At 44.2% G+C, this 22,295-nt stretch overlaps 1 protein-coding gene across 1 annotated transcript in view; it reads left to right on the top strand.

Moving 5' to 3' along the window:
- The window catches only part of RRM2B (ribonucleotide reductase regulatory TP53 inducible subunit M2B), a 42,749-nt gene extending 23,951 nt beyond the window's left edge, over window positions 1-18,798 (top strand). The window contains exons 5-9 of the mRNA XM_074986832.1: window positions 4,022-4,116; window positions 6,391-6,524; window positions 7,786-7,890; window positions 8,537-8,650; window positions 12,828-18,798. Coding sequence (XP_074842933.1) covers window positions 4,022-4,116; window positions 6,391-6,524; window positions 7,786-7,890; window positions 8,537-8,650; window positions 12,828-12,980 — 601 coding nt within the window. The 3' untranslated portion in view covers window positions 12,981-18,798. The remainder of the gene's footprint in view (window positions 1-4,021; window positions 4,117-6,390; window positions 6,525-7,785; window positions 7,891-8,536; window positions 8,651-12,827) is intronic.
- The last annotated feature ends 3,497 nt before the right edge of the window (window positions 18,799-22,295 follow it).

Raw genomic sequence — 22,295 nt, forward strand, 5'->3', positions numbered from 1 at the left:
AGAGTCAAATTCCCTAGTTGGTGAACAACCTCTCCTTTGAATTAGGCAGCCACAATTTAACTCCGCACCTCAGGACGAGGACCATAAGCACCTAGACCACCTTGGGTGAAAAATCTATTCATCTCCAATCTCTGGTTCTGGGTAGCCAATTATGCAGCTCGTAGCCAACTATCGTCACGTCAATTACAAGAAGTTGTAAGAGCTTCCAGACGATCTGCCAAAACAGAAGCTCCCTCAACTACAGGCCATTATTCAAGAGTGCTAAATGGTGGCTCGAACAGCGGTCCAGATATCTAAGTAATTAGCCAACACAGCAGCTTGAGCTACTATGAAGGTGATCATCAAACATAGTCTCCTGGCTAACAGCATCAGGCATACTGGGAGAATTACAGTGAAAAGTCAAAGATCTTCCATTCAACAGAGCACACCTTTTTTATAACTAAAACAGATGAAGTTCTTCACATAATGGACTGCCGTGCTCTGGGCATCTATACCCCACCCAACAAGATACCCCATGTCACCTTCTTCCGGAGAAGGAACCAGTGACTGTTCAACAAAAGGGCAAAACAACACTGTCATGGGCACCGAACATCTCGCACCCAGTCTGACATAAATCAACCATCTACTTCCAAGCCACAATTTTGGAAGTTTGGTCAAGGATCTGAATGATCTGTCCCTGGAAACAATTCTGACATCTTATTGCAGTTGCCTGTTTGGTCACTGTCTATGCCCATTTTACCAGACATGAGCCAATATTCCATGGATCCACTGGGTACTAGAGAGAGTGTAGTGAGAATGTCACCACGTTCTTCTCCACATACCCTCAGTCCTCCCAGCTTCTCAGTTCCCCTTGAGGCACCCCTCATGGCTTGCTCCAGTCTGTATACCTGTGTATCACGTCTTGGCAAAATGAATGACATTTCCATCTCAGGCTCTTCCCTGCACTGGAGTACATAATCTCATAGCCTGCTGACAGGCATTGCCTTCCAACTGCACCCCACATCATGCATTATCACCATGGATGTATCCTTTTAGGGTGGGGTGTTCACCTAAAACAGTATACTATTCAGGGCAAATGGTCTGCACAGGAAGCCAGCCTACGTATAACCTTCATGGAACTTTGGGCAGTACAGAATACACGTCAGCAGAAGCTGCCCTAAATACAGGACAAAATGGCATACATCCTCACTGACAGTGTTGCGTGCATGTTCTATACCAATTAACAGGGTGGAGCCTGATTCCACTCCCTGTTCATGAAAGGTATCAAACTGCGGAACTGGCACATCAGGAGCAATGTAACTGTGCCTACTAAGTAGGATGCAGTCAACCAAAACACCACAGAGACCACCGTTAGTCATACTTTTTGAAATAACATGAGTGGGAGATCAAGCCCACTATTCTCAGGGTAGTATTCCACAAATGGGGATGCCTCAAGTTTGACCTCTTTGCAGCTAAGAACAACTGCAAACATCCCTGGTTTTTGCTCCAGAGTGGGGTTGGAAAAGGTTTACTGGGGGGATGCCTTCCTTATGTGGAAAGCACCATTCCTTTATGTAATCCTGCTAATCTCATGAGTTATGCAAAAGATAAGAACAGGCTAGGCTTAAGCAATTATCATTGTACCAACATGGCCCAGGCAGACTTGGTTTCTTTACTGGGGTTACCTTTCAAAGTGCAATCCTCATCCACTATATCCGCAAAGAGATCTTTTGCAACAGAGGTTGCACACTGCCTCCAAACTCAACGACCCTCTGACTCAAAGCTTGGCTCCTCCATGGTTCCAACATGGACAACAGACCTGCTCTGATAGAGTGAAACGTATTTTGTTAAACAGCCTTCACCCAACAATGAGAGACCCTTACCTTAATAAGTGGAAAAGTTTCTCACTATGGTGCCAACAAAAACAGTTACTGACTACCATAGCACCCTTACCCAAAATCCTCGAGTACATGCAATACCACAAGATCTCTGAAAATCCACCTGGCAGCCATCATCACTTTCCATGAACCTATAGATCTGTAGTGTCCGATATGCTTCTTGTTCACTACGGTGGTGAATGAGGCAGCTAATTGTGGCAGATGTGGCTCTCTGGAGCTGCACACTGGGGTGCCCCTCCAGCCCCTTTGTGCATGCATCCCACCATGTGCTGGCAAGTGCAGTGGCAGAGGTGGTTCCTCTTGTCCTGGTGGGCTGCCACCGTGCGGCAGCTCAGGCAGCGCTGTGTGGCGGCTAAGGTGCCTCGCACTGGCTTGCAGTTCAGGTAGCACTGTGTGCCACCAGTGAATTAATTGGGGGGTGGGAGGGCAGACCACTGCGCCTGGGGGGGGGCAGGGCCAGGCTGGCAGTGGACTGTGGTGATTGGGCACACCACTCTTGGACACCACTGCCAGAGAGGGCTCATCTATCTTTGTTCATCATACTACCAGATGTGTCCTCATGGGAGTTCAAAATATATACCCAAAACAAAAGCGTGTTCACCTATGCTGCTATGGGATCTGAGCCACATTATTAAAAGCCTCACAAGAACCCCATATCAGCCCCTAGTGACCTTCTCCCTTTTCTACATGTCGATGAAGGTTGCATTTTTAGTGGCCATCATGTTGTCCAGACATTGGTGAAATAGCAGCCCTTGTGGCAGACTCTCCCTCTATTTTCACAGAAGATGAAATTACACTCTGACCCTCACCCTAAGTTCTTGCTGAAGATTGTCTCCAATTTCTATGTAAATGAAGCCATACCTGCATTTTCTCCCAAACCACATACAGATGCTAGGGAAGCATCCCTTCATACCTTAAATATAAGACAAGCTGTTGCCTTTTACTTGGACAGGACCACACCACTCCGCACTTCTACCAGTTTATTCATTTCCATAGCAGAATGATCCAAAGCCATAGCAATCTCCTTTCAATGCATTTCCAAATGGATATCCTCCTGCATGTACACGTTACACAAAGCATGACAAAAGCCCGTCACAGGGAGTCACAGTACACTTCACTCAGCAACTACAACCTCAAACATGTTCCTTAAGAATGTCCATTAAATGTGCATATGTAGAGCTGCAACCTGATCCTCAGAAAACACCTTTGGTAAACATGCCCTATCAGATGTTACTAGCCCCACTACCCCGTTTGTCCTGCTACACTGTCCTCCACCTCTAAAACTTTACTCCAAAGTATACCACTCCTACATGGGGGCACTGCTTTATAGTAATCTTGAATAGAATGCGCACAAGGACACCACTTATAGAAGAAGTTTACTCGTGTTGTTCAGTAATGGTGATTCTTTGAGATGTCTCTCTCTGTGGGTGCTCCACTATTCAATCGCTTGCCCTTTACTTTGGAGTTCATCTCTAAATTGTGGGGTAGAAGAGGAAAGGAGAGAGCTATACCATGTGCACCAGACATCAATGACATGACAAGACAGTTACTGTGCATGCATGGCCTGGCCAGACACTGCTACTGAAAATCTACCATACCAGTGTGAGGGTCACTGGCACTTAGAGTGGAGCACCCACAGGGAGACGCAGCTTGAAGAACGATTGTTACTGCCCAAGGTGAGTAATTTCCCCCTCCTACACCTGTTAGGAGCACAGTTAGCTGCGCTAGCCAGCATCCATAGGATGAAATTGTGCCCAACTCCTATGAATAGGAACGGTTGTCCACAGAGACTAAAACTGTGCCCAGCTCCTATGAATAGGAACTGGCCACCATCTGGCTGATAGCGTAAGATGCAGTCTAGTGTAGCGGATAAGATGCTGATTTGGTAGCTGAGAAAGCTGGCTTCCATTCTTGACTCTGCTACGTATCTGCCGTGGGAACTAGGATAAGTCGCATTCTCTCTCTGTCTGCTTGCTCTTATAGCCTTTGTCAAAGTGTTAAATCTCTGGGAGGCAAAGACTGTTTCTTACTCTGTTTGTATAGTGCCTAGCACATGGGGTCCCAGTCTCAGCTGAGCTTTCTAGGCAGAAATGTAACACACATAATTTAGCAATGTTTAATGTTACCTTTGTTTCATTTGATAGAGAATTCTTATTTAATGCAATTGAAACAATGCCTTGTGTGAAGAAGAAAGCAGATTGGGCCCTGAGGTGGATAGCAGACAGACAATCAACTTTTGGTATGTAGTTTTGAAATTACATATGTGAAAATAATCCATTAGCTCAATTTCATTATGATTTTTTCAGGAGCATTCAGAAATAGATACTTCTTTCTTCAGTTTGAGATCTCTAATGAGCACATTAAAATTTTGTTACGTATTTCAGTATGCAAGAGCCAGCCAGTATGCATTTAGCAAATAATGTTGCTATATGGATTTTAGTATCAAGTATTTTATTTAATTGTTAGCTTTATAGACATGTATTGGTTAAGATTGTCCGGCACATTTTGAGAGTTGTCAGGTATATTTCTTACATTTGAATTTCAATATTGCGTCTTTTAATTCTTTTCCCCATATGACGTTCCTCTAAATAAACTAGCAGATGGCACCTGCATTCTATTCAGTGAAGTAGAAAAATAAGTTTTCTTTTCTTAAAATGGTCTGTGCATGAGCTTAAGGGGCAAAGTTGCGAGCATTTATTGCACAAACCTTTAACTTCCAAGACTTCGCTATTTAGCTGAGTGCATTATCAGGAAACTTTAAAATACAATTATTCATTTTTATGGAAGCAGGAGTTTGGTAGGGCGGAGTATGTGGGAGAGAAGGTACTGAGGTGTGGAGTGGGTTTGACGGGCGGGGGGGTGGGAGAAAGAAAGAGAGGCAGAGTAAGGTATGGTTAAAAGTGTAATGAAAAAGAGAGGGCAGCAGAGGGGGGTATTGCCAAGAAAATAGTGCTTCAAGATTTATCATAGACCCACTTACTTCAGCCATTTTTCCCCATTGCTCGCTGCTGCAGGGTGATGGCTCAGTTTTGAACGACATCAGTATCTTATCAAAATCAATATTTTTGTGCCTTCATATGGTCCACTGATTAGTTTGCAGGACATCCTGATTACTAGGATTGCGTAGGTTGTCCTCCTCATGAGCTTTCCCCCGGGTGTCCATGATCACCCTGCTTCATATTCCTCTTGCAGGAACGTCAGGGGACCTCCCCATTCCATTTTCCATCTTTCTGGTTCCTTTCTTTCCACTGTTGGAAAGAGAAAACTGTTGAAAGAAATTGACCAGTTTAAAGAATAACTCTTCCTGAACAGCAAAGTAAACTTGTTATCTAAGAAGACAATGGAACCATTTCAGATGAATGGCTGCTGAAGAGGTTAGCCTGTTCTGACAATTATAATAAGTAATACAAAATCAATATTTGTGCTTACGTTTGCATTTGGTATAATGGATTTCCTAAAATGGAGCATTTATAAAGTGAAGTTCTCTCAGAATGTCAGATAAGGAAAACAAAATTTTCAGTATCCAAGTGATGTATTAAGAATTTTGCTGTGGTAGACTTCAAAAATTTCAGCCAAGTGTCCATGAATTATTTTAGCATTAGGTGTAACAACTCTAATTGTGAATACATTTGCCAATAATGTGGATGTCAAAATATGGTGCTCCATAGGATTTCACCTTTAATTAGCTTTGATTAGGCCTTTAAGATAAGCGTTCTGGAGAATTTTGAACATAACGAATCAATGTTTTGCTGTATTTGCTCTTGAGATTTAAATCTCCTGCACATGTTTAGAATTTTTTTCTGGGTAAATACCTTCATGCCTCCCAGTGTATGGGTTTACATGCGCAACTATAACTCCTTGGGCTAAAATAGCTTTTGTGGAGTCAGTGTCTACTGAACCTGTGGGAAGTACTGTTACTAGGTTCACTCATAAAACAGGTTCAGCTCATTTATGGTGTGTTTTTGCCAGTCAGAATAATAGTGCTCTGACTTCCTAGTTGAAAGAAGCTATAAACAGCTGAGTATTTTACAAATCTTAATGGATTGCATCTCATCTGGTAGGAGTATGCTTTTCCCTTTATGTAGGAACCTGAGATCCAGAGGTTCGGGTTACACAGGAAGTCTGTACCTGCCAATCTTCTCAGTTCCTCACAAAGCCACTTTCTACTAGGAGAACAAGAGTAGTAGGCCTGATGTCCTGACCAGATTTCCCAACCAATAACATTTTTCTTTTCTTTATTTTCAGTCAGGCAAGCTGTTTTTCTTCCCTTCCTATTCTGCACTGTTGTGTGTTGAACACTTTAAATAGCTGTCCCCTTTCACCTGAAAAGTGGCTGCTTTTCATTGGTGGGTATGTGATGATGTGAGCACATACGTGCATGCTGTGGAATCCCATGTGATAAATGAAATATGGTATTAAGTACATGATTTAGTGCACTTTGGTATCAGTGTGTCTAATATAAGCTACAAATCTGTTTTATTGGAATCTAATTGCCAGTGTATTGTATGAACAGGAGAGAGAGTGGTTGCCTTTGCTGCCGTGGAAGGGATCTTCTTCTCAGGTTCTTTTGCTGCTATCTTTTGGCTGAAGAAGAGGGGTCTTATGCCTGGACTCACATTCTCCAATGAGCTCATTAGCCGAGATGAGGTAATATATGGAATGTTTTATGTATTTGGGATAGAATGCTTCTGTATCTGAGAAAAGTGCATCAGTGGACTCCCAGTGAATTTGCAAGCCAGAGGGAAGAGGCTCAGTTTTCTGTTTCCCCCTCCGTCTAGAGGTGCTGACCACACACTCTTCTCAGGTTTTCTTGCTGCCAATAAGGACAAGACTTGATCCACCTCGATCAGCATCTGTGGGAGAGGAAAGGGAGAATTGCCTCAGGTTCTGGGGGCAGGGAAGGCTCTCTGGGGAGAGTGAGAAAGCAGATGAGTGGATACAGAAGGTTGAGGAGAGCAGAACCCATTGAAGGAAGGGGAAATCCAGCCAGGCAAAAAGGGAGGGTTGCTGGCAAGATGGAGCCCTTTTGATTACGTTACTGCTGATGGGTCTGGACAAGGGCAAAGGCCTGAGTCAGCCCTTTGAAACCCACCCTATACAGACACATTTCAGGATTTTTACAGAGCCTGTCGTGTGGACAGCTGCAACATCTTGTCTGGAGGAAGGAATTCAGTGTGCAAGAGGGGCCTGCCAGGAAGTGAGATAGGATGAGGGTGGCAGTCGGTATGGGAGGTGGGTGCAGGAGTACACTAGCAGTGTGGGGGTCTGGCCAGAAGGAAGGGTGCAGGAACAGACTCAGGGTGGGGTGTCTGCAAGAGTGGTGGGGGGATGCAGGAGCAATGTGGGGGTGAGTTGGTGGCTGGTCAGGAGGGAGAGTGAAGGAGCAGGCTTGGTGGTGGGATGTCTGGCCAGGAGTGGGGGGGTGCAGGAGCAAGGGTGATGCTAACTTAACCATCTCCTTTCTGTATGAGCTTGGCGGGCATGTGAAAGGAGCAAAAACTCTTAATAAAAAAAATTAAAATATCTCGAAACCATGGAGGTGTTTGCAAATCTATTTCTAATGTCTGGTCCTACACCATTACAAAATCCTCTGTAAGAGGAGGCTAGAACTGAATTTGGTTCTGCACAAATACCCTTTGTATTAAAGGTTTTTCCAAAAATATTTAATATCTGCAAATCAAAGAAAATTGCTTTTCCCTGTAATTTGTTCTTCAACATAATGATTTGTCAGTTTTAAATAATTTCTACCCAGTATAGATGATTTCCCTTTTAAGGTTTGAGAGCATTTTCATGAAGCAGGAAGTTAGGAAGCTTATTCCATTCAGAGAAATAATGACCAGTACAACACTTTAAATAGCAAATGTTGAAGGCAGGAGAATTAAACTGTTTTCATTCTTTTATATTTCAGGGTCTGCACTGTGACTTTGCTTGTCTAATATTTCATTATTTAGTGAACAAGCCTTCAGAAGAGCGTGTCAAGGAGATCATTGTTAATGCAGTTGAAATTGAGCAGGTGAGCTGACAAAAACTAATCAGTACAGTGTCACTGATGGCACAAGTGGATTTTCATGTGTAACTAAGTGATCCTGTAGTAGAATTTCTGGAATTCCTACTAAATGATTGGTCCATACATGTGCATTACTCTAAAATTCCTATACACCACCTACAGTCAGGTTTTTTTTTTTGTATTCCTGCTTCTTATTGAGAATGGAAGGCAGAAATTATTTTTGATAGTACTTGTCAAGTGATGATAATACAAGCTAAGCCAGCAGGGGCGTGCTTTTCTTTTATGTTCGGTCACATTTACATCTAGGTAAATTTTTTGTTGTTGTTGTTGCTATGAACCAGTTCTGATCTATCTCCCTTTGAATTTAGTAGGAAAACTTTCATTGATTATTTTTTGTGAGAATTGTATGTCACACAGTAAAAATTCTCACCAACTCTTTCATAAAATGAATGCTATGATGCAGATATCTGCAATGAGCTGATCAAAAGAGGAGACATTTTCTGTGTTTCTTGTGATGCAAGTTATTTGTTAACCTTTGAGTCTGATTTAATACAAACATCACAAACAATATACTACCACCAAGTAGATACCATTTATTCCCCTTAAGTTGCATTGTCCCATTTTTAAATGTTACTGTTATGTTTTACTTCAGGAATTTTTAACAGAGGCTTTACCAGTAGGATTGATTGGAATGAATTGTACTTTGATGAGACAGTACATTCAATTTGTGGCAGACCGGTTACTTACAGAACTTGGGTTCTCTAAGGTAAGAGAGTTTGAGAGATCTAACACTTCCAAGAAATCCTACCCCATTAAAATGGCCAAGGGACGTTGTCTGTGTACAGCACTAACTTACCGCAGGTGTGGCTATTTCATTCATGCTATACTTACACATTCTGCTGTCTGTTACACACAGAACAATGTCAGTATACAGATTTTATTATTTGGAACAGGTGAAACCATTGTTTTTCTGGCCAGGGTTTCCCTGTTTACTATGTGGATTTAAATTGGAGGCATGTGTTGAATTCGGGTGCTCTGGTTCTGTGGGACAATAATGAAGTACAACCATTTATATTCATTGTGTGAGGTTAGCAAGTCACCATGCCCATCTCTTGGGTGCCCCTAGTGACACTGAATTTGCTTTGATGGAAGTGAGTGCACCTTGAAAAATTTATTCTGAGGAAAACTGAGATCTGTTGTTAATACTGACAGGAAAACTTTGTGGATTAATCTTTTAATTAAACCCAGAAAAGTAAACATCTTAGAAATAAGTTGAGAGTTGCATAGAGGGTTGGTTTTTTTTTTTTTTTGTGCTGGGTGTATTCATTGGTGCAAATCCTAAGTAAAAACATTGTTATATTGGGTAGAGTGAAATGTGAACATTTATATTGTATTGCTTTAGTAGCGTGAGAGGCAAGTCTGTTCTAATATCTAGTTTCCTGAGATGTGGACTTGTCTGTGCTTCCAGCGCTTGAAGCCAGAGATTTGTAGTGAGTAGTGTCTGTTGGTCCTCGCACTTTATTTGCTCTCCCTGGGGCTTTGAACCAAGGACATAAAGGAGAGCACCTCTCCAGTTCCTTCTTACCACTGCATGATTTGAGCTGGAATTCTTTTTGTCCACTTTGATCTTCCTCTTCTTGAAATATCTACCATCTATTGTGAATAGTTTTTAGACCTGGTGTTCAAGGGTATTAGTGTTTCCATAGCTACTATAGTAAGCTAGTTTGACACTCTCCATATTGTGGCACTTTCCCCATGGAAAAGGACTATACCAAGAATCTCTGAGTTTAAGAACTGTATCTCCCACCCCAATTCCTTCTGCTTCAGCAATGACACTAGCACTTCTTTATGGACTTGGTGAGGCTCACATCACTGCCAAGTGCAGCCCCTGCCACAGCTTCCCTTTTCAAACGCATGAGGGAGGAGAGCTCTGTCTCTAGAAGCTCCCCATGGAGATGGCCAGGGAGAACCAGATCCAGATCCAGGCTCGGGAGAACCTCTGTATAGTGACCTTGTTGTGAACTGCACCCTTGCTGAGAATAACAGCTGGAAAAGGAGCCAAAACAGTTAATCCTGAAAAAGGCACTCATGATTTTACATGTTGTGGAGGAAAGTATTTTCACCAGCTGGTCTCCAGGTCAGAGTTGCTAACTGCCAGGCAATGTTAGAGTATAGGCTTCAGTTTCAAGTTGTCATGGATGAAGGCAGGTTGGTGGCTAAAACACCACTACGAACAGCGATGGATGCAGGTGATACTGTGTCTAGATCAGTGTTTCTCAACCTTTTTTTAATAAGTACCTGGGGGTTTTGGGGTTTTTTTGGTTTTTTTTTTGTTTTTGTTTTTTTTTTAAAAGTACCCCCAGGCTTGTCTTGCATACCCCTAAAGGTACATATACCGCCGGTTGAGAAAAATGTTCCTAAAATAATCTGAGGTCTTATGCCATTCAGTGTTTCCAGATTACTGTACCCTTTTCAGGAGTCAGATTTGTTTTGCATACAACCAAGTTACACCTCGCTTAAAAACTACTTACAAAAATGTGCAAACATATTACAGAAGACTACTACTGAAAACTTGCTGACTTTCTGCCATCTTATGACAAATAAATGAATGAAATGGAATAGAAATAAAACAAAACAGCAGTCACGTAGCACTTTAAAGACTAACAAAATGATTTATTAGGTGGGTCTGTCCCATGAAAGCTCATCACCTAGTAAATCATTTTGTTATAGTCTTTAAAGTGCTACATGACTGCTGTTTTGTTTTGTTAGAATACAGACTAACCTGGCTACCTCTCTGGTATTAGTCAGCATGGAATAGAAATATTGCATGTATGCCTAAGGCATATGAAGCAGTAGGAGCAGGGCATTGTCTGAATGAACAGGTGGAGGGCAATAACATTAGACAAGCTGATATTAGAGATCATCCATGCAAGTTATACAGTCTAGTTTGTCTCACCTCCCTATCACAAATCATCTCAGGGATCACTCTTGTGAGGAGATCCTTAGTCAAGAGGTGAACTCTATTGTTCAGTGAGGCATCATAGAACAGATGCCATCTCATCATCCAGGGTATAGGGTCTACTCTCTCTATATTTCATAGTTCTCAAGAAAAATGGAGGATAGAGCCCAATTCTCTGTGCCAACTAAACATCTCTATTCACAAATCAAAATTCAAGCGATGATACTGGCACGAATAGCTCCCTCCCTGGAGAAGAACACATTGTTTGCATCCCTTGACATGAAAGATGTTTACTTTCACATGGATATTCACCAGTATCACAGCACTACAAATTTAAACTACTCCCACAAAGACTATAATTTTTGAAGCAAGGTCTCAGATTAGTCCTCAGTAAAGGCCGTGAAGAGTTACCCTCAAACCTGAGTCTACACTGGCAGAGGGGAGGGACTGTCTTTTCCTACTAAGTTGCATGTATGTATTTAATATCACTTATTAGATTTCACCTTTTTGTCTGTAGGACAGGTTTTGGTCATCTTAGTCACTGGACAAGGGCAATAGGAATACCAGGGTAACAATCCTGTAAAAAATCGGAGCCTTTCTTGTATGGTGAACAAAACTGAATGAGCAAGGGTCTTCTATTTTCCACCCACTATAAAATACTTCTGGCTAAATGGAGGCATTTCTCTATCTAGTCAGAGTTGGCGGTGATCACTGTCATTTTAAACAAACTCCAGTCCCTCAAGATATCAGGCTTTTCCATTGGCTCGCTGAAAGTCCAGCTGGCAGCAGTCTGTGCCTTCCCTCATCTAATGAGAAGCCACTCTGTCTTTACTCACCTTGCCACGATTTGATTCCTCAAAAGACTAATTAGGAGCTTCACATTGGTGACAGTACCAGCACTGCTGTGGTACTTTAGTTTGGTATCCTCTGATCTTACCAGACCACCCTTCAATATGATGGTCTTATTTTCCATGTCACACCTTTCCATGAAGACTACTTTCTAATTGCCATCAAGTCAGCCAGATAGGTGAATGAACTGGTCTCACTCATGGCTGGATGTATAATGCAGAGAAAATGTCTGTTTCCACCCAAAATTAGGATAAAGTCAGAGTTTCACATGCACCAACTTACCAACTTTTATCTGTAAAGAATGCAACTGAGTGGGAAAAGCGTCAAGAACATTTGTCGCCATAAGAGAACTCTCACAAGGACAAATGTTACTGACCCAGAGCCTCATTAAATGGATCTCTGGATGCATTATTCTATCTCATGTTATCACATGTAACTGTCCCAGACACGGTATGAGGGCCTGCTTTCTGAGAGCACAAGCAACCTCAGTGGCATCTCCTTGAGCAATACGGATGCTGGATGTTTTATAGTGTTTACCCATGGCTCCAGCTCTACACCTTTACAAAGCATTTTGTGTTAGGCCAGGCTGTTCTGGCAGATGGAGCTGTGGGCACAGCAGGGTTACAGATATCCATACCAATCGCATCCTTGCACTTTCCTCCTGTTTAAATACTGCTTCCCAGTCTCTCGTGTGGAATACTTAGAGGCCAGCACTTGAAGAAGAAATGAAGGTTACTCACCTTTTAATTGGAAGCTCTTTGAGATGTGCGGTTACTATCTGTATGCCACTATCCGTCGTCTTTCCCCTCTGCTTTGGATGTTGTCTGGTCCTTGGTAAGAGAAGGAACTGAAGTGTTGTCTGTCTGTGACACCCTTTATGCCTTTGATTTGGAGCACAAGAGCAACTGTGTATGCCTGGACCAACAGACACTATGTGCTACAGTTGTCCACTTGCATGCCCATGGAGGACAACTATACCTGTGTGCGGAATACACATAGGGACCACACATATTGAAGACACTCCCCTCCCTTACAGGTAAGTGACATCATTTTAGGGATTATGTATGTGGGAATTCATGAAAGTACCATGTTGTCATTTCAGGAATTCCAATTTAATAAAGTTTACTTTTTCCAGGCCTTCCAGGCAGAAAACCCTTTTGATTTCATGGAGAATATTTCACTGGAAGGAAAAACAAACTTCTTTGAGAAGCGGGTTTCAGAGTATCAGCGCTTTGCAGTTATGGCAGAAACAACGGACAATGTTTTCACTCTGGATGCAGATTTCTAATCTCTCTTCAGAGAGCATCTTGACTTCCCCCTCACCCATCCTCACTTCTTGTTGAGAAGTTTTCTATGTTTCTACTGGAGTCAGCTAGGATATTTTTTTCCTGGCTTCCTGCTTTGTGCAAAGTTTACAAATTTACACTTGAATAGACTGTAATTTACCTGTACAATATTTAGGTTATGACATAGTGTAAATAACTTTTTGCTTTGCATCATGTAAAAATGTCCTCTTAGAAATTCATATAGTTTCTTAAAGGGGATAAACTATAAAAAGCTTGAGTCATGTTTTTGTGACCTTTGGGTAAAACTGGTCTGGTGATGTTTTTCTTTTTCTTTTTTCTTTTCTTTTTTTTTTTTTTTTTTAAAAAACAGCTGCAATAAGTGCACTCCTGGGCTTTAGTTACTCATCTCTTAAATTGCATCTTTGCAACTTTTTGCAGTATTTTTATCTTGTGCTCAGATGAGACAACACTGCATGTAAATATGTTTGTATACACTTTTCTGGCAACTGTTTTAAATGTAAATTTGTGAACCTAGAATAGTGCTTCCACTTTGTCCCTGTGGACGAGTACACTTCTCCGCAGCTTCAAAAACATTAATGAAGGGAAGGAGTGGTGTTTTCATGGTGGGGTATATAGTATGATTATGGTACGATCTTATCAGATTAGGGTGACACAGTTTGCTTGGATTTCCCGGCGTAAAATGTGATCTGACTCAAGCAGCTTTTGTGCCATATGCCAAACCTGGCCTAACAGTGATAGCAGCAAGTGTTCAAGGGAATATATCCTTCATGTAAGATTTGTAGTATTGTAAATCAGGTGGGTCTGTATTTAAAACTTGAGTCTATAGCAAGACACTTTTGAGTAGTGTCTCCTTGGGTATTCCAGTCCAGGTGCTGGTACATTACCACTCCAGCAACTGGAGACCTTTTTAGCAGTGTCACACATGCTGTGGCACATGCTTGTGCCGTTCATGTCTGCTAGGCATGCATGCAATGCAGTCCTTGAGTTCCTTCTCCATTGTCCTTGGTTGCAACTGCAAGGTAAGCGTCTTTCTGGATCTCAACCAACCCTCCAAATCTTCTATCTGCATGTAGGCAGTTGGGCTGCTGAGGTTTGTCGTCGTTGATGTTGAGGTCTAGGTTGTTGGGGACTCTGTTCTTGTTGAAAATCATACCTTGGTTCTTGCCGGTATGACTCACGGGGCCTTTGATAAGTGTTGTAACTGAATCTATTGAAGTGGGGGTCCAGAGGGTCGTTCGGGAGTCCTTCATCAAATGAAGCACCCCATCGAGTTTTGTCGTAAAGAGGTTAGCCTTATCAAAGGCTGATTCTTGACCAAATCCCTTGCTACTCCTGATGCTTGGAGCCAAGATATTCTATGCATCACAGCAGCCGAGGCGGTGACACGGGCAACCATGTTGGCTGCAGCCATCTTGGCTACATCCGTTGAGGACTGTCATGCTGTGCTAGAGATTGGATGGCCCTCCTACATGATGTTGAGAAGGATAGGCCTTTTATGTTCAGGCAGGCATTGTATGAGCTCTTGCAGTTTTGCATAATTAGAGCAATCGTAATCCGCTTGCATGGCAATGTAGTTTGCTGCTCCTGAAGAACAAAGTTGTTGAGGAGCCATGCTTGTTTTTTTTCAAGGAAAAAAAAAAAGTGCTGGAACTCAAGCCCCAAACCATGCCCCCCTGCTTGATGGAACTCACCCCCCTGAACTCAAGCCCCAAACTGCCCGTCCCCCTGCCTCCAGGTTTAACCCTCAGTCCCAAGCTGTACCCCCTCTCGCCCGCAGCCATTTTTCCCCCCAGAACCCTAATCCTTACCCCCTACAAACTCCAAGGCAACTTAACCCCCCACACAGCCGTAGTCTGCACCCCCTCTTTCCCCAGGTGGCTTGTCCTCTCCCCGCAGCCCCAAGTTGCTCCCCTCTTGCCCCCCAGGCTGAACATCTTGCTGCCCCCCGCCCTGGAGCTGCTTCGCCAGCCACCAGCTCTTTATAGTGTCTGTGCAATTCCCCCCAGCCCTCCAGCTTGCCCAAGTAAAACAGCAGGGGCCAGCCATTAAACCAGTTAAGTTGAGTCCTCCTTTAGCATGGCATGGTGCTGGGAGCTGGAAGAGAGGATGCTTTGCATCCCATAATACCCATTCTTATGTGGTGCTTGTCATATGGTGTAGATCTGATATTGGGTTGTGTGGATCTGCATCTGACAGAATTTACTACTTGGGAGTTTGATGGAGGGTGAGTGAAAAGGAAGTCCATTCCTTTTGGTGTGATGAAGTACTTTTTTTCTGCTCTCTTACTGGTAGGAGTGATGGATGCCGGGGTTTGCCAAATGTTGTTGGCCAGGTCCATAATGGACTCCTTCATAGGAAGGGCAGTCCTGGAAGATATGGGAGGTTTCAATGTTCACAAGAGGTGGCATTGCTTTTCTTGGACCTCCTCTAAAATCCTACTCTTGGACCTCCTCTAAAATCCTACTCTTGTGCCAATGCCACCCTTTTGAAAAGTTCCTGGAACTTTTTTGAGTCATCTGTTGCACGTGGGGTAGTGGTGATGACCACCTCATCTGGCGAGGAAGACGAATTATACACAGGGGACCTGTCTTCACCTTCGGATAAAGAGTCTTCCATCTTGGTTTGGATAGGGAAGTTTGGAATTGTTACAGGTGTTGTAGACTGGGGCGAATGGGGTGGTTCTCTGGATGTCGTTGAAGGCACGATGCAGTGAATCTTCCTATGAGAATATGAATCCCATGGTTGCCATTGTCCTGCGGTAAGGAGGTGGTGGGTATGCAGAGTGATATGAGTACCACAGCAGTGGCGGAGATGGGTATGCATGCATAATAGGAACAGTATCCCAACATGGAGATCTCTGTGTTGGGCTGGAATGTTGGGAGGAGAAGTGGCTGCGTGGCTGTGTGCCGGCTTCACTTAGAGAGTTTGGCAGAATTGGTGTTTTGTGTGAATGCACCGATTGTATAGAGGAGCATGGAAACAGCGTTGCCAATGAAAGATGGCTTGTTGGTGGGGACCTGCATTGTAGATGCTCCTGTGTTGGTGACAAGGTTTGTGTAGTACTCGGCGCCGTCGATGTAAGTGGCAACGATTGCTTGGGGGGGCAGCAAGGTGGCATGGTTTCCCTTAGGTGCCATGACTGGTGCTGGCTGAGGTGGCGGCTTCAGTGCTGACTGAGGCTCGTGAACGCTTGGTGGTGCGGCCGGTAAGTTGGGTGCCATCTGAGCTAGTTTTTTTTTTTGGGTTTCAAGTGCACCCTTTTATGTGGTTCCGGCATCTTGGATGTTGCTGAGCCAAGTGTGCCAGGTCTGTCCACAAAACTGACTTCTCATGGAAATCAGTGCCCAGGGTAGGGATCTGAGCAGGGACCTCCTGGTTTTGGAAATAGATTTGCCAGAAGAGGTAGAGGGATGCGTTTTCTCCATATCTTTTGGCTCAGATGTTGATTTTAAGGTAGAGGATGTGTCCTCAGAAGCTGGCTGGAACTACTTTTCATATAGAAATGTTTTAACCTGTTGACACAGTCTCATCTCCAAGAACCACCATTGTTGCACAAGGTGAGTGTTGGAACAAAGTCTGGGCACCGTGTATGAAGCAAGCAGGTGGAGTGCCACTTCGCCCATCAGGACTTAGTGGAGCACTGCCAGACAATAGATTACAATTGATTATATAGATTGTTAGTGGGCGGGAGGGAACTATGGCATGAGTGTTACCCAAGCCTGGATAGGTCTTAGCAGCAAGACTCAATGGCTACGTCTACACGTGAAGCCTATATCGAAGTAGCCTATTTCGATGTGGTGACATCGAAATAGGCTATTTCGATGAATAACGTCTACACGTCCTCCAGGGCTGGCAACGTCGATGTTCAACATCGACGTTGCGCAGCACCACATCGAAATAGGCGCTGCGAGGGAACGTCTACACGCCACAGTAGCACACATCGAAATAAGGGTGCCAGGCACAGCTGCAGACAGGGTCACAGGGCGGACTCAACAGCCAGCCGCTCCCTTAAAGGGCCCCTCCCAGACACACTTGCGCTAAACAGCACAAGATACACAGAGCCGACAATGAGTTGCAGACCCTGTGCATGCAGCATGAATCCCCCGCTGCAGCAGCAGCAGCCAGAAGCCCTGGGCTAAAGGCTGCTGCCCACGGTGACCATAGAGCCCCACAGGGGCTGGAGAGACAGCATCTCTCAACCCCCCAGCTGATGGCTGCCATGGAGGACCCCACAATTTCGACGTTGCAGGACGCAGATTGTCTACACGGTCCCTACTTCGACGTTGAACGTCGAAGTAGGGCGCTATTCCGATCCCCTCATGAGGTTAGCGACTTCGACGTCTCGCCGCCTAACGTCGAAGTTAACTTCGAAATAGCGCCCGACACGTGTAGCCGCGACGGGTGCTATTTCGAAGTTAGTGCCGCTACTTCGAAGTAGCGTGCACGTGTAGACACAGCCAATGAGCACAATAAGCCACTGGTCTAAAAAGTTTAGAGTACCCCCTCCCATAGTTTATAGAACATCTTATCTCTAGTACAGGTGTTTTTCCTAACAAGTTACTTACACAAAGCAGACATGCAATAACATCTATGTGTCTAATTGTATGGATGATGCATCTACGAGAGGAAGATACCTTTACACGGGCACATTCAGGGGTTCTTATCTAGAAGATTAAAGCAAAAGAGACAGTAACAGCATGGAGCAATAACAAATTTGAGTACCAGTCTGGGATGGCAGAGGAGAAAACACTGTAACTAGGTTCTCATATGCGGGGCCTCTCTGTGGAATGTGGTTACTGAGGCGACTATCCCTCTCTTCAGGCTGCAAGGTCCTGTCCGATCTGGGATGACCTTCCCTGGGTCTTGTGAGTGAGATGAGAGCGGGGGGCCAGCGAGGTGTCTCCTCCACTCATGGGTTTCTGAACTATAGGATTATAGGCCTACTCCGGACTTTAGGCTTCAAATAGGGGGGTCTTTAGCACAAACCAGAACCTGCCTCAAATTTCCATCCTACTCTTTCTTCTGGAGCTATTTGCATCAGTAGTTCAATTAGTACAGAAGACTGGGTAATAGAGGGTCACATAACTGGAGATTCTACTGTAGTTACCATCTGAGCTTTGTGAAGTAAGTCAGTAATGTCACTCCATTTCATGGTGAGCAGGTGTCCATGTCACAAAAATTGTCAGAACAATTGGCTCCATGTTGTTTAGAGTCCGAGCAAAGAGGTCAAGGATGTGGTAGGCATGGATGCAAACTACTCTTTCTCCTAGAGATGGGCTGTTCAGCCTGGAGAGACACGTTTTGTTGGGGCACTAAGGGAAAGCTGTTGCCTGTGGTGCACCTGCTCTTTGAATAAATAGAAAACTGCAAACTCTGGAGCTCTTAATCCAGGATGATACGTGAGTAATACAGTCACGTGGAAGGAGAAAATGTTACGACTTGAAGGTAATCTGTTTGGAGAAAGGCAACCTCTTCTCAGTTTGTATCATCATCAGCTTGGTGGTACAAGGAGCTTTGTCAAGCATTCATCTAACATTATAATTAAAATGCTTGTTTGTTTTTTTTTAAATCCAAGTTTTCCACTATATTGTATATGGATTTGCCTAGGTCTCTAGAAAAACATAAAAGCCATGTTAACAATCTTTATTTGTCATGTGAAGTATTTGCATAATTTCTGTAAAACTATTCAAAAGATGGTCCTGGCCACACCTGACTTCCTAAAGAAATGGCCAGTGATGTGTTTGTGGCTGGCTAGTTCCTTCTTCCAAAGCATAAAATGATTGAAATAAACCATGTTTGAGCAATGTAATCTACTGTCTCTGGAACCCTCCTTTTCTTTTGTTGGGGAAAGCTAGGCCTCGGTATCCTGGGTCACGTTAGAAAATGTGGGGAGCACATATTTTTCCTTGGAATCATTCCGTTTTGTGGGCCAGGTTTTGTTCTATGTGCAACTAGCAAGGGGTTTTCCCTTTTATATGTGAGGATGTCCCAAAAGCTGTGCTAAGTTCTGGACACCCACAGCCAGGGGTGAGGATTTGTGGCAGTCTGCCAAGAGCTGAGGGAACTATGTCAGAGTGGCTTCTCCCTCAGTTCCCTGGAGCCACAGAACTCCATTCCACAAGCTTCTGTGGTGTTTGAGGCCCTGGAGAGAACGCAGTAGAGCCCATGCTTCCCTAGCACCCATATGAGCATGTTGGCTTCTTGGCCAAGCGTGTTGCCCTCATCACTATCTAGTGTAGGGTTGCAGTGTTACGCATGGTTTGTTCCTTAATAGGAGTATATGACAAGTCATCAGGGCTCCAGAGATGAAAAGTAGCTGGATTCTTTAGGTTCCTACATTCTGTTTCATATTCTGTTCTCCCTGTGACCATTTAGCTACTAACAAACCTCTTCTTTGGTAACCTGTTCCTTAGGTCTCTGTGGTAATTGGCCTTTGAGACAAAAACATATTCTGCCATTTTGTATATACATGTACGCAGTACCTTTTTTTGTTTTTTAAAAAAAAAAAAACGTGCCAGTGCTCAGCCAGCTTCCACCCCGCAGCCAACCCCTTGGCTGGGTTTCGGAGGTACCGGTACTTGGTACGAGCAAGTACGACCCAAAAAAAGCACTGAATGTACAAACCTGTTTAATATTGAAAACTACCTGAGTGTACTGAGAGGAGACAGGATCCCAAGATCACTCATCCCTGATCCCAAATGTCGCACTTACGGTGCATTCAGTTATCTCTTTGTATAGGAAGCAGGATTACTGCAGAGCTCAATTCTACATCATTGCAGTGCACCTCGCTCTGCTTGTCAGTGAGTCAGTTATGAGAGATGGGGAGTGGTGGTGAGACACTTTGAAAGCTTCTAAAATAGCCTGTGTTTGTTTTTTTTTGCTTGTAGGTGCCCAAATCTCTTTTCCAAAGTAATTTTCACTTTTTTCCAATCCTTCTGAATTTGAGATCTAGGAAGGAGTTGGACAGTAAGTTCTTCTAGTGTGTATGGGATAGTCTGGTGCACTATCCATAGGGAGCATGGGCTTTAAAGATCCAATAGTATTGATTAATTGGAGCCATTTCAGGTTCCAGTTGGATCTCTAAAGGGCATATTATTAAACAAAAGAACACTTCCAGGACAGCAAGATGGTCCTGACTGTTGCTGAGCTGAAGGTGGTAATTCTCCGGATACTTGCAGATATTCCCTGGTTCAATTGAGCTCTCTAACACATACTTCATTGCCCTTGTGGTTAATTTGTAGGTCTGATGTGTAAGGAGGAGGGGCAAATGGTAAAATTTAGGCCAGTAAAAGCGTTCTAAAAATGTCCCTGGAAGCAATAAAGAGGGAAATTTGTGGTGGTACAGGGCCTTCCTCTCCTGTTAATGCATAGAAAGCCTTGGAAGTGGAACCATCAGACTTGGATAGAGCAGTGATGAATCAATGTCCTGCCTAAGCAGCTTGTTCAGCCTCTAAGGCAAGTTCCACTGCAGCAGATGGAAGTGACAGCAGGAAGAAGCGATGCCTAAATCAGGGTCTGCAACCAAAATAGCAAGAAGAGCCATTCTTTCAAATTTGGTTACAAAATCAATACTTCAAGAGCCACAGTGCATGTGAATAGGAGACAGTCCTTAGTGAGTAACGTCAAACTGTACTTTTTGTAACCCCTCTTTTAAGAACAGCGCGCACACAATGATTTGAGATGTCCTCCATGTGAACATTTAACCCTTTTCTGAGTCCTAGTAGGCTCCAAGATCAGTCCTATCTAGTGGTAATGACTACCAGAAATTAATTGGCGATCCAAAGGAGGTCAATTTTGGAGCATGCGGTACAGCAGGGGTCAGCAAACTTTGTCAGACCCCACTTTTTGTCCCTCCCCCACCCCTAGCTTGTCCAATTCCCTAGAAGTGCATGTTGGTTTCCTATAAGTTATGCACAATGGCAGGGGCGAGCAGGGGAGCCATCAGAGGCCGCAGGGGGTAGGCTGATTGCACTGTGCCTCCATTACAATATTTCATGCTCCCTGCCTAGTGCTTAGAGCAGAAGCTGAGGCATCTGGAGTTGAATTCTTTTCCCAGTATTTCATTGATTCAGCTTAAGCAGAAGTCCATAAATGGCACACCAAGATGGAGAGTGGCTTTCACAGCACACCCTAGCACAACAGAGTTAGTGGGGGCCTGTTTTTCAGATGCAGGTTTGCAGCACTTGAGGCCTGGCTCTGTTGCTCAGCCTTAGTTGCCCCATCTGTGAAATAAGTTTAATAATAATTCCTGTGTCTCAGAGATATTTGGAGAATGAACCAAAACTTATCTGGTTAATCCCCATTAGCAGCCTGTGGCAAATTTGCTCTTGAAGCATGCTAGTTGCTGGGACCTACAATCCAGCACAGGAAGGCAATCTGGAAGCCCGTCAGTGGTGGGCAGACCCTGAGCCTTAGATCATCACAGGCCTAGGGAAGTAGGTGGAAGAGAATCCAAATAGCCATGGTGAATGTAAGCACCCTTTTGCCATCCAAGCCTAACACTGTTGCTTCCCTCCTGCTCCCTGGAGTTCATAGTTTGGGAATAAGCTCAGTATTAATTTGAGCACAATATCCAAAACTCTGACAGTAACAGCACAGCAATCATGTAACTATAGCAATGCAGCCTCTCTGGGAGCTACTTCTCCTCCACCCTAGACTGGCTCCATTCACAGCTTGGGCTGCAAGCACTCTGCCTGCTGGGCAGTGTTCCCAGCCTGCCCCTACTCCCCAAAAGGAGGGTGTTTACCATGCTGGAGAGAGCAGCCGCTGGGCTGCAAACATGCTGCAGGTTGGAGGGGCTGAGCTCCCAGCCTGAACCTTCCCCCACAGATCTTATTTCCCTAAACAAAAATGGAGGGGGGAACCCTCCTACTGTCTCCTAGCACAGCTCCACTCCTGCTTTACTCTGTTTCTGACTTTGCTCCTTGCTGAGTAGCTGGAGCAGCTGTAACTTGAGCTGAGGCAAACACAAGGTGTGGGGGGAGCGTGAGACAGAGGTGAACATCTAGGGATACAGGGTTTGCAGGAGCTGAGCAAAATCCTGGACGTTTTCTGATTTTGTAAAATCCCGGCTGGACAGAGTGTTAACTGGACGTATGGTAAGCTTAAGTCCAGCGCCCGGAGCCACAGAGGAGTCGGCACTCAGAGCCGCAGGCGACTCTTTGAGAGCCGCAGGTTGCTGACCCCAGCCAAAACCAAACGCAGCCACATTGCAGCACAGATGTCTGTGCCTGCCATGCTGCAGTTTGCTGGGCCTGCAGCATCTGCAGAGCTCTGTCCTCTGCTGCATATTAAAT

The sequence above is a fragment of the Carettochelys insculpta genome, chromosome 2 (assembly GCF_033958435.1).
Source record: "Carettochelys insculpta isolate YL-2023 chromosome 2, ASM3395843v1, whole genome shotgun sequence".
NCBI classification, from domain to species: Eukaryota; Metazoa; Chordata; order Testudines; family Carettochelyidae; genus Carettochelys; species Carettochelys insculpta.